The 13,163-nt window shown below is 40.5% G+C and overlaps 1 protein-coding gene across 4 annotated transcripts in view; it reads left to right on the top strand.

Annotated features, from left to right (window-relative positions):
• Positions 1–11,944, top strand: part of LOC121293259 (host cell factor 2-like) — a 74,163-nt gene extending 62,219 nt beyond the window's left edge. For all 4 annotated transcript variants that reach the window (XM_041216130.1, XM_041216129.1, XM_041216132.1 and 1 more), the window contains 7 exons: positions 120–392; positions 1,811–1,896; positions 2,281–2,418; positions 2,903–3,088; positions 3,350–3,647; positions 8,812–8,869; positions 10,274–11,944. In XM_041216130.1, coding sequence (XP_041072064.1) covers positions 120–392; positions 1,811–1,896; positions 2,281–2,418; positions 2,903–3,088; positions 3,350–3,647; positions 8,812–8,869; positions 10,274–10,313 — 1,079 coding nt within the window. In that variant the 3' untranslated portion in view covers positions 10,314–11,944. The remainder of the gene's footprint in view (positions 1–119; positions 393–1,810; positions 1,897–2,280; positions 2,419–2,902; positions 3,089–3,349; positions 3,648–8,811; positions 8,870–10,273) is intronic.
• The last annotated feature ends 1,219 nt before the right edge of the window (positions 11,945–13,163 follow it).

Raw genomic sequence — 13,163 nt, 5'->3', positions numbered from 1 at the left:
TATAAACTGATTCCACTTTTTCTTTCCTGAACAAAATGTATTATGTAGAAGTCAGTTAGATCAAATCCTTGTTTTCAGAATTTCTAACCTTTTCAGAACTGCTTGTTTTTATATTTTAGAATGCAACACTGTAAAGCCTCCCTTAGAAGATGTTGCTTCGGAACCCGGTGTGCCCAACATAGACTCTTCTCAGCATTTGCAACATTGCCAGAAGCTTGTGACTCAGACCCCTGAACAACCAGCGCAGCAAAAGGATCCATTGCAGCCTCCAGTGCCTCTGAGCACACTGAGTGTTCCTCCTCAAGCAGCAATGCTGAGTCCTAACGATACGAACATGCAAAGCAGTCAGCAAGGCCAAGTCACGGAGGACACTCACCAACCTACCACTTCAAGTATGTTTAACTGGCTGGAGATGTTATGATGCATATTCTATTCATGTTTCCTCCTTAGCATTTGTAATTGTAAACCCATTACAGTGTGGGGTGCAGCAAATAAACTAGGGTTGCACTGGAAGCTGCAACCTGTTAATTTTCAGCATCAGGAAAATACGGGTGGCGGGATCAGTTTTGTAACATGAAAATGATTCAAAGGTTAGTGCAGAAAGTTACTGGGTATCAATCAATTGGCTAGACATTCATAAAATGTGACTGGAGTTATACACCTGGTGGGGGTCAGTTAGCTCAGTTGGCTAAAGTGTGATGCAGAAAGATGCCATTGGGATGGGTTCAATACCCAGACTGAGTGTGGTAATTTATGGAGGTTTGCCTCTTCACCTTGCCCCACACTTGCAGAGTGTTGCCCCTCAAGCTATATAAACCAATTGTCTCCCTCTAATGGAGAAAGGTGCCTCTGGACTTTTGAGGACTATGGCTAAATTACCTATACTACACCTGATGTGAAAGCAGTGCAGTGTGAGACTACCTGCAGGAGGTGTTCTCGTGTACCTTGGCTTCACTGTGTTGGCAGTCAGATCGAGGTCTTTCTCCTGAGATACACTAGTGCTTTTACATTAATGGACAAGGAGAAGAACATGCCCAATATTTTGACCATGTTTTACTTCCAGAATAGGAGCTATCATTTAAATTTCATTTTGTTTGTTTAAAATTAATTCTGCATCTTTGTATGACTCAATATTTGCATTAAAATAAGATAAATTTAATGGAAAAACTGTGATTCTGATATCTAACTAAAGCATATAATTGAAAAGACAAGATTGCAAATGCCTCAAATATGTCTGTATCCACTATTTAATGTTATTTACAAATATGAGGAATACTCCTCAGGAAAAATGAGTTACTTGAGATTGTTTTTAATCTTAAAGTGTGGTTTTGTGTAGCCTGATTTATGGAGTTGTTTGCAGAAAATTTTTGATTGGAATATCTTTCCATCTCTTATTAACATGGCAGCTGTTGTAACATTAGTTCATTCTGTGTCAGTATGGGAAAAAGATGCCTGAAATGCCGCATGTCTGAAATCTGCCTACCATTTGAAAGCAAAGTTAATGAGATGTGTTTATACACCTAATTGAGTTCAATGTTTTTACATTGGTTTCTTATTTGTTGTGGCGTATGTATTGCTGAATATATTTTACTGTATTGCACATGATTTAATGAAGTGATAATTTGGTGCTAGGAGCTGAGCAGGCAGGATCATACATATGATGTCTAAGGAGTCAGTGCTAGTATTAATGGATGAATCACTTGAAATATTTTTATGTGCTGTCATTAACTTAACAATTAAACACATGTTAAGACTGAATAAATTCACATCTATCAGACAGAAAATAATCTTGTAGGTCTTCTGTTTCTAGGTCCTGCCAGTTCACTTCCACCATCTTCCACCACGGCAGCTGTGTCACCAAATGAAGTCTCTAATAGTAATCCACTAGCAAATGGGGTAAATAGAGTTACTATTATTACCTCAGCTACAGTTCCACTGGTTTATCAGGTTACCCATTTCAATAGATCTTACACGGTCACTATAGAACTGTTGAAGTTGCACATTGTCTGGATATTTAAATACGATACATACACAACAGGTAGTGGCATGCTATCATTTAATCTTTGCTTGAGAATAAGCTAAAACTGAGGCTGGAGGTAAAAAAGAATGCCCTCTGTAAGGCCATGCAACTAATCTCTGGATTGATGCTCTGCTCATAAATGTGAATAAAGTTACAACCGTGGCTGATTTTCAATTTGCTTTGCATTGGTCGGTTTTTCAGTGATGGTTTTTGCTTTGCAGCAGATGCAAAACCTGAACAAGGTTCCATTTTTTTTTCAGAAACAAGAAAATTCTTATGCACAATTAAAGATAACACCAAAAAAAGAAAGCAATGCATGGTATGATGTAGGAATCATCAAAGGAACCAACTCTGTGGTAACTCATTATCACTTGCCACCAGAGGGCAGTCACGGCGAGGTGAGTGAAATTCAAACAGTGAATTTGAAAGTTATCCCGTGCTTCACATTACTTTCATGATCATGGTTTACAGAAGGCAGGATTTTCCTTTAGTTCTTGGTAAAAAACAGGTGCTTGATAGTACAGAACTTGAATATTGCTGAAAAGACATGTTGCGGAAGCTTTTCATCTTGCACTCATCAGGACAAATGCAAGAATGCTAAATTTCAAACAATCAGGACAATTTACAAGCTCCCGTAGTAGAACCCAGGACCACCTTACTTAGAGACGAGAATGCTACTACTGAGTCCGGGTTGACACCTTCAGCTCAAGAACGGATGATTCAATCAAGTTTTTAGCATAACTAGCTGGCCTTAGAAAAACAGCTTGTGAGATTAAAATTATGGATGGACCTAACAGCTAGTAACTGGTATGAATATTTTTTTTAAAAAAAGACAACATTACGAAACAGAACTAAGTTTAAATATTCCTTTATTTGTTTTAGGATGCAAGTGCTAACACCCCAGACTACAGCATGCTCAAAAAGCAAGAACTCCTCCCCGGCACTGCGTATAAATTCAGAGTTGCTGGAATTAATGCATGTGGAAGGGGTCCATTCAGTGAGATATGTGCGTTCAAAACCTGCCTCCCTGGATTTCCTGGAGCTCCATCTGCTATCAAAATTACCAAGGTACAAAGCTGTATAATTATGCCTCTTAGAAATATTGCAATCTATTGTGCTTTTGTAAGATTTTCTTTGCAAAAGTCATTTTGCTGTGACTCAAAATGTGGGGGTGGGGAGGTGAGGAAGCTGATGTTATAATAATTTTAAGTTACATTTTCTGGTTGAAAATTGAGTTAGTTTAGAAACTGCCAAGAAATGCCGGAAAAACAATGTTGAAGTGAGCACCGGTTGTTTTAATTTCTCAATGCTGTTTTCCCCTTTTCACAGAGTGTGGATGGTGCTCATCTTACCTGGGAACCACCTGCTACAACAGCTGGCAAAATTCTGGAGTACTCTGTTTATTTAGCAGTGCGCAGTATTCAGGTGACAGAATCGAAATCTGGAAGCCCAGCCCAGTTGGCCTTTATGCGGGTGTACTGTGGTGCTAAGCCATCTTGTGTGGTGTCCTCGTCACACCTTGCAAATGCACATATTGATTGTACAACAAAGCCCGCCATTATTTTCAGGATTGCAGCACGGAATGAGAAGGGATACGGACCAGCTACACAAGTTAGATGGCTTCAAGGTAACAGAGTTTTGATGCAATTTGGGCACCCGAGCATTGTGTCTAACTGGCTTGTAAACTTCAAAACTCACCCACTCTTAAGAAAAAAACGTGGATTATATGCCACTGTGAATGCAGTTTTGCTGGTCGATGTGCATCTGATAAAGCAGATGTGCACTTTTACACTTTGCTGGCTGGCAAATTGATAATAAAAGAACATAAAGTCAGGATTAACACTAGAAAATTGAGGGAAAGTTAGAATGAATATTCCCACATGCAGCATTATTAAAACATGGAATGCTTTAGTGTGAGTACTTTTTGAGGCAAAATTTAAAATGGAATTTGATTTGCAAGTTAAAAGGAAGAATATAAAAGGCTACGAGGAATGGGCAAAGAAATGGGATTAGACTGGTAACTGCAGTTGAATAGCTCGCACTAACACAAGTGCAGTGGGGCCAAAAGGGTTTTTGAGACTGAAAAATTTACAGCCATAGTATGATTTGCTCTTATAGCTTACTAGATGCAGGATGCATGCTGCAAAATGTAATCATAAGATATTCTAAAATGCAGTTTACCATTTTGGATGAAATGTCCCGGAACTGATTTGCCGCTGGGAACAGTTGTACAGAATTAGCCTTGGTGTTAAAGATGATTTAAATTAGCATGAGGGCTAGTTGCAGCAAAGGAGCTGAATAACTTATTAAATACGAACAGTCGTGGAGAATCTTTTTGTTCATCTGAAGCAAAAACCTTAAATGTCATAAGTACTTCTAAAAAGTCCTTATCATTTGCAAGTGGGTCTTTCTTGTAAAGCCTGTATCTCCCCACAACTCCTTTCAGGCACAAGTGTGGTTTGTAAATGTCTTTCTTGATTCAGTAGGTTAGTAATATGTGGGCTGAATTGTGTCAGTATGGTGGGGGTCCCAATACTGAGCCGAAAACCCAGGGAGCAACACCACCTCAACCTTTTGCAGGACTCCTGGATGCATTTTTTGGCACTCAGGCAATTAACTACCTATCCTCCATCTTCCCCGACGCTACTAAGTTTCCATGGTGTCATGAAGGCAACAGGCACTCCATCCTTCACCATACTATACCCAGCCCTCCTCTCAGCATTTTACTCTAGGGCAGTTAAAATTCAGCCCATACAATCGCTCAGATTTGCGGTTTTCACGGAAAAACGGGATGAAATTGCACAATTTGAATTCCTCCACTGGCCTATATGTGACTCCAGACCAACAGCAATGTGATTGACTCTTAAATAGCCCAGCAAGCCACTCAGCTCTATCAAACTGCTACAAAGCCTCAAAAAAGGAATGAAACCGGAAGGACCACCTGTAAGTCACTGGAAGCAACAATGGCAAACTCAGCCCTGTTGACCCTGCAAAGTCCTCCTTACTAACATCTGAGGGCTAGTGCCAAAATTGAGAGGGCAATTTCACAGACTAGTCAAGCAACAGCCTGACATCGTCATCTTCACGGAATCATACCTTACCCATAATGTCCCAGACATCGCCATGTCCTGTCCCACCGGCAGGACAGACCCAGCAGAGATGACGGTACAGTATACAGTCAGAAGGGAGTTGCCCTGGGAGTCCTCAACTTCGACTCCAGACTTCATGAAGTCTCATGGCATCAGGTCAAACATGGACAAGGAAACCTTCTGCTGGATACCACATAGCACCCTCCCTCAGCTGATGAATCAGTGCTCCTCCATGTTGAACACCACTTGGAGGAAGCACTGAGGATGGCAGGGTCACAGAATGTACTCTGGGTGGGGGACTTCATTGTGCATCACCAAGATGCACCACTCTGTAGCACCACTACTGACCGAGCTTGGCTGAGTCCTAAAGAACAAAGCTGCTAAATTGGGTCTACGGCAGGTGGTGTGGGAACCAACAAGAGGGAAAAAAATACTTGACCTCATCCTCGCCAACCTGGCTGCTGCAGATGCATCTATCCATGACAGTATCGTTAGGAGTGACCACCACAGTTGTTGTGGAGACAAAGTCACATTGAGGATACTCTCCATCGTGTTGTGTGGCACTACCACCGTGCTAAATGAGATAGATTTCGAACAGATGTAGCAACTCAAGACTAGGCATCCATGAAGCGCTGTGGGCCATCAGCAACAGCAGAATTATACTCTTGCACAATCTGTAATCTCATGGCCCAGCATATCCTCCACTCTACCATTGACATCAAGCCGGGGGTTCAACCCTGGTTCAATGAAAAGTGCAGGAGGGTATGCCAGGAACAGCACCAGGCATACTTAAAAATGAGATGTCAACCTGGTTAAACTAAACACAGGAGTACTAGTGTGCAAAACAGCATAAGCAACAAGTTTTTGATAGGGCTGAGTGATCCCACAACCAACGGACCAGATCTAAGCTCTGCAGTCCCGCCACACCCATTCATGAATGATGATGGACAATTAAACAACTCACTGGAGGAGGAGGCTCCACAAATATCCCCATCCTCAATGATGGGGGAGCCCAGCACATCAATGCAAGTGATAAGGCTGAAGCATTTGTTATAATCTTCAGAAGTGCTAAGCAGATGATCCATCTTGGCCTCCTCCAGAGGTCCACAGCATCACAGAAGTCAGTCTTCAGCCAATTTGATTCACTCCACGTGATATCAAGAAACAGGTGAAGGCACTGTATAGTGCAAAGGCTATGGGCCCTGACAATATTCCGACAATAGTACTGAAGACTTGAGCTCCAGAACTTGTCACGTCCCTAGTCAAGCTGTTCCAGTATAGCTACAACACTGACATCCACCTGGCTATGTGAAAAATTGGCCATGTATGTCCTGTACACAAAAAGCAGGACAAATCCAACCCGGCTAGTTACAGTCCCATCAGTCAACTCTTGATCATCAGTAAAGTAATGGAAGGGGCCATCATCAGTGCTACTAAGCAGCACTTGCTTAGCAATAACCTGCTCACTGAAGCCCAGTTTGGGTTACACCAGGGCCACTCAGCTCCTGACCTCATTACAATCTTGGTTCAAACATGGACAAAAGAGCTGAACTCCTGAGGTGAGGTGAGAGTGACTGCCCTTGACATCAAGGTCGCATTTGACCGAGTGTGGCATCAAGGAGCCCCTACCAAAACTGGAGTCAGTGGGAATCGGGGAAAACTCTCCACTGGTTGGAGTCATACCTAGCACAAAAGAAGATGGTTGTGGTTGTTGGAGGTCAGTCATCTCAGCTCCAGTTTCTCACTGCAGGAGTTCCTCGGGGCAATGTCCTCAGCCCAACCATCTTCTGCTACTTCATCAATGACTTTCCTTCCATCATAAGGTCCGAAGTGGGGATATTCGCTGATGATTGCACAATGTTCAGCATCATTCGTTACTCCTCAGATACTGAAGCAGTCCATGTTCAAATGAAGCAAGACCTGGACAATATCCAGGCTTGGGCTGACAAGTGGCAAGTAACATTCGTGCCACACAAGTGCCAGGCAATGACCATCTCCAACAAGGGAGAATCGAACCATCGCCCCATGACGTTCAGTGGCATTACCATCACTGAATTCCCCACGGTCAACATCCTGGGGGTTACAATTGACCAGAAACTGAACTGGACTAGTCATATAAATACTGTGGCTACAAGAGCAGGCCAGAGGCTCGGAATCCTGCAATGAGTAATTCACTTCCTGACTTCCCAAAGCCTGTCCACCATCTACAAGGCACAAGTCAGGAGTGTGATGGAATACTCCCCACTTGCCTGGATGAGTGCAGCTGCCACAACACTCAAGAAACTTGACACCATCCAGGACAGAGCAGCCCGCTTGATTGGCACCTCATCCTCAAACATTCACTCACTCCACCTCTGACGCACAGTAGCAGCAGTGTGTACCATGCACAAGGTGCACTGCAGGAAATTCACCAAGGCTCCTTAGACCTCAGCACCTTCCAAACCCAAGACCACTAGAGCAGCAGATAGATGGGAACACCACCACCTGGAAGTTCTCTTTCAGGTCACTCACCATCCTGACTTGGAAATATATCGCCATTCCTTCACTGTCACTGCGTCAAAATCCTGGAACCCCCCTTCCTAAAAGCACTGTGGGTGTACCTACACCATATGGATTGCAGCAGCTCTAGAAAGCAGCTCACCACCACCTTCTCAAGGCCAACTAGGGATAGGCAATAAATGCTGGCCCAGCCAGCGAAGCCCACATCCCGTGAATGAATTAAAAAAAATTGGTAGCATAATGATTGTTACAGGACTAGGTAATCCCAGAGGGCTGGACTAATGATGCAGAGACATTGGTTCAAATCTTCCCCCCACCATCAGCCCATGGCAGATGAGCAATTTAAATTCAGTTAATTAAGTAAATCTGCAATGAAAACTTGTATCAGTTGACCAGATTGTCATAAAAACCCATCTGGTTAGCGATCCTTAGGGGAGGAAATCTGTCCTTACCAGGTCTGACCTACAAGTGACTCCAGACCCACGGCAATGTGTTTGACTCTGAACTGCCCTGGAAAGCCACTTGGTTGTATATGGATGGGCTATAAATGCTGATCTTGCCAGCAATGCACACAACCCATAATTTATTAAAAATAATTTCTGCCATAACCTGGTTTTGAGCTGAAAACTGATGCAGCACTTTTCAGTTGTAGTTTATAATCTAACGATTTGGAACTGGTGACCTGTGGGATATAAAATCGTAGATAATTGGTGCTGTGATACTAAGCACTAAATATTAATGTGGCTGATTCAAGGTTTGTTCAGAGCTACCACTGTTTAGCTGTATTGTTCAAATTCTTGAGTTCACATTATGTATAAGCTGCACTGATTAATCTAGTTGAGAGCAATAGAAATGTGTCTCAATTTATTGTAGAATGTTAAAACATTTTTCATTTTTTTGGTCATGTAACTTAAGATAGTTTATTGTAAATTCCTCCCAATATTTTGTTTCCAAAAGTGATTGTTTTCCATTTAAACCAAATTAAAATGCTGAAATGTTGATAATGATTAGTTGTCATCAAGCTGGAATGTTTACACTATAGTTGGATTTGGATTTTTCTCCTTGTGGCGGAAATTATTAGCAGAGGAAATGCCTGTTGAGTTTATTATTGTAATGTTGAATATAATATCCCTGCATGCATTGTTACTGAAGATGGATCAGTGTCCAGGGGAACTTTCACAACTTAATCTTTATGTTCTTTAGATGCAGGTGTACAAGGAACCAAAGGCACTGTGAAACGGCCTACAGCATCACCAGATAAGTAAGTGAGCTTACTTGTGGGGGCTCTGTGTGGAGAGGCTTTTCTCAGCATTGTTCTCATTGAATAATGGGATTAAACATTTTCAGTACCTACACTGAAACTCATAATGGGATAAACTGCTCTGCACCAATAGCATGAAACAACCCCAATAAATCGGCAGCCTGCTTTACAACGCTCGTGATTTTTCTTTTCTGTTTAAGTTAACAAAAGAGAGTTGGACACTGTATAACCGTCTGCAAATTTGCTATAAGCTCCTATTGCATTATTGGTATAGACCAGTTTTGCACTCATAGGACTCCTGTCCAGCGTTTTAACTGGAAGAACATGTGTTTGTGTTCCAGAGCTGTTGGCACCTTAAGCATATTTGACTTGGGTAAATCATTTCACTTCCTAATCTGTTTAACGGCCCCATATAAATTAAATAAATTGGGTTTACTTCATTGGAACTGGGCACTTAAGAAATTTGCATACAGTCTGATCTGGTGATCTTGCCCGCTCTGCTTGGCATGAGGCATTATTCTTGCGTCGGTCCTTCAAACCTTTCTCCCATATATGGCAGCAATTTTCTGACCTTGAAAAAATGTTTGTTTGTTCCAGATTTGATGTTTGAAACAGTTAACGGTTATGCAAGAATGAATAGTTGAGACAGTCCAGTTGTAGGGGGCTTCATGGCACTTACTTAAAGAAAATGTGCAAGTAAATGTTCTCTCATAATTGGACCCCACACATTCCCCACTCCTGAAATCCTAGATAAAAATGAGCTCACCATTCTACAACGGTGGTCGCAACTTGCCAGCATTTTCACTGGGCTGCAGCCTTCCTAAATGTTACAAACCTTACAGACCCTTGCCAAAATCCACCTTAGAGGAATATAACTGGAGTAGAACAGAGAAGTGCTGGCTTGGGTTCAATTTATCAGCAACTGGCATGGGACTGATTCAGTATTTGTCCCAGTGCCTTTCAAATCTGGCATTGGTGCATAGTAAATTTTGCAATTTTGCCAGCCTTCAAGGAAATGAAATTTCTGATGCCTTCAGTATAAGTGTTTGAATAAAACCACTTTGATTTTAGATGCATGGAACCACACTGATTCAGCTCCAGATTTCAAGGTGGACCTTTGGAAAGCTTGTAATTCACTTGCAGGGGAGGTTTCTGTGCATCTTTTTACATTGATTATGACCGCATTTGGGCAGAAAAAAAAGTGATTCTTGTAATTCATTAGTAGCCAAGGAAACCTTGGTCCTCAGCCCTCCTTGCCATCAGTGTTCAGAGATGCATGGCAGCTAATGGCACTATTCAGAAGGAGACAGATGGTGGAGGAGGAGGGGGGAATAAATGAGGGCACATTACAACATATAACCACAATGAAAAACAGTTAACATAATGCCCTGAATGTCATTGCAGCACTAAAAGTGGCGGTGCCAAGAAGTCCAAGTCCGAATGACGAACAGAAGAACTTTTCTATTTGCTGAATGAAAGAAGTAAAGTACCATCGGATAGTATTTGTATTTATTTTGTAAATGTTTTGTAATATGTTTCTGTTATACTCTTAATCCCTATAACTTGTGAGCTTCTTAGAGAAGGAATTTAATTTGTATTAATTGTACAAAGTACATTTCTTGTTTTAGAACTGTGACAATAGGCTTCAGGCAAGTTTTAAATGATAGCTTTTTAGAAACATAATGTAGATTTTAAATTTGTATTAACATTACTGTGTCGAGTTCATGTAGGTGGCTTGTTTCTAAAGTGGCTTATTCTGAAATCACTACAGTAGTGACTGGATGTTTGCCGTGCAAGCAGTGGTTTAAAGAGTTTTCAAAGAAATGTTGGTGTTTCACCTTGTTGCAGGTGGATTAGGTAGGTCTTTAAAGCATGTTTATATGTGGATGAAGTTTGGGACCAAAAAAGGCACTACGGAGAAGCGGCTTCCTTCTCAGAGTAGCACTTACACAGATTCTGAATCACCATTAGAAACAAAAGTTATTGAACAATTTTTCTTTTTGTGTGTGCGTGTGCGTGCGACTAAGTGGCATTTTTGTGCATGATTTGTGATGAAAAATTTAAAATTGCTTTTTTATTTTCCATTTTTATACAAATATAAAAATGATTGACGATGTATTGGGCATATAGGAGTTGTATGACCCCACTGTTCTACTAAAGTCCTTATGAAACATCACCAAATCACTCTACCATAATCATCTCTTGTTGGGCCAAAAAGAATTTTAGAAAGTCTTTTGCAGCAGCAATAGTTTGGTTTCCTCAGATGTAAAGACTTGCCCTACACACACAATTATTCCCATATAGAAATTGCAGGGGAAATGTAGGAAAGGTGTGTGGAAAGGGTATTGATTACAGTCTTCCAGCAGATAGTGATGACTAACTATAGAGCAGTGCAAGCAAAACAGTTGCTTTAAAATGCTTTGTTTCAATTGTACAGGTTCAATAAATTGAAGTTCCTTTTATGAGAGCTTCCTATTTTGATGAACACTGTTAATTTCTGGAAAGTTGTGGGGTCATGCAACTTTAAGGATTCATAACTCGAGCATTTTGTTGGACTGGTTGAGGTTGAAAATTAATGCTTTAATACAGGCTAATTTCATCATAAAATTGTATAGTTCAGAAGATTACCTTTGCTATAGCTAACGAGTGGATTTGTATTTGGCATTGAACTTGGTAGTTGATAATTTCTTGCATTTTACTTTTTATTTGCTTTTCTATCTCTTTTTTGTTAACCCATTACCTGTTCACCAAGTTAATAGCGCAAAGCTGCAGAGAAATCCTCAGTTGAATTTTAGGCAACTGCACACATAGATCTGCATAAAACACTTTTCTGTTAATCCCACACTAACAGTTTCAGCTTTAATGAGGTACATTGGGAAGTGTCAGTCCAGAGGAAAGTTATAATTTTTATTCACATTGCTATTGTACCTTTCTACAGATATATATTATGTATAATATCATTGAAGTAATCTTTATTTGGTAAGATATGTTAAGCTTTCTTTTTTTTTTGCAGTAAATACTGCTTTAAACAATTCTGTGCAGTTTAGTTAATTAAAAAGCTACATTTCCAACAAATAAATGGATCATTTGGTATATTTCCTCATGCCTTGCGAATGAACATTCACTTTATACTTCCGACGCAATAAGAAGCAGAGGTAATTTTTTTTTTATTTTGAAAGTAAATGTAAACACTTTTTATAACCTGGGCTAGTTAAGATTTTCAGCAGAGCCCTTTTAAGACAAGTTTCTAATTTTCAACAACAAAGTGTGACCTGAAGTAGGATTCGCTCAGAGCCGTTCCTGTTAGGTGTCCGCTGTAATGAAAAATAAAGAAAAAAAGCTGCCGAATATGAATGTTGCTCTCTTGACCATCATATACAGCTCCAACCATTCACAACAGCAAGTGATTCAGATTGAAAAGGTACATCTAAATATGCTTAATATAGTGCACACTGAAACTGCATACTTTTTATATTCTTGAAACATTAAGATCTAATTGATGAGCCACCCCTTAATAATGGTGTGCTCAAGACATAATAGCACTCCAGCAACTTTGTTTGATTTCTCCGTGACCAGAGTTGATAGCGAGGCATCAAAAGCCATTGTTTGTTTTCCCCAAAGTACATTTGTTATTTTGATCCCAAGTTTTATTTTTGTGCTTTTCTTTCATTTTTATTATTTTGCACAAGGACAAATTACTTTGTTTCCAACAGTTTAAAAACCGAATTATGAATGCAAACCGTACTTCTGTGCTTTAACGTGCATTCAAAAAATGCACTTTTTCCTTATTTTATCGACATCAGTTATAAAAAAAAACGGGGGGGGAAATTTTAACAGTGCTGTATAGAGAGCTGGTTGAATGTAGCTTTGGTTACCTGTTCTTGCTCAAAAATGACTTGTATAATGAAATTGTATTTCTACTTGTGATGTCTCTTTTTATGCCTTGTTTCCATGATGTTTGCGGTCATTTCCACCCCCAACCCATATTTTTTTTGCCCACTTCCAAATTTACATTTATTTCTTGTGAATTCCACCACCAACTCCCCATACACCCCCCCCCCCCACAACCCCCAACCCTACTGCCCCCTAAAAGCCCTGAATTAATTGAAAACTGATAACAGATGAGCCCATGACTGATAATTCCTAAGTTTTACATATCCAGCCACAGCATGACTTCTTGAAACTGAAAGAGGTAAGACTCATGAAAGCATCTCGGAAAGCAGAATCAGATGTTCCAGCCACCAGTACATTTTCTGAGTTACTTCATCTGCCTTTCAAAAATACCTAAACAAAC

Source organism: Carcharodon carcharias, chromosome 21 (assembly GCF_017639515.1).
Source record: "Carcharodon carcharias isolate sCarCar2 chromosome 21, sCarCar2.pri, whole genome shotgun sequence".
NCBI classification, from domain to species: Eukaryota; Metazoa; Chordata; class Chondrichthyes; order Lamniformes; family Lamnidae; genus Carcharodon; species Carcharodon carcharias.
The sequence above is the reverse complement of the archived record's forward strand: the minus strand, read 5'-3'. Positions and strand labels throughout refer to the sequence as shown.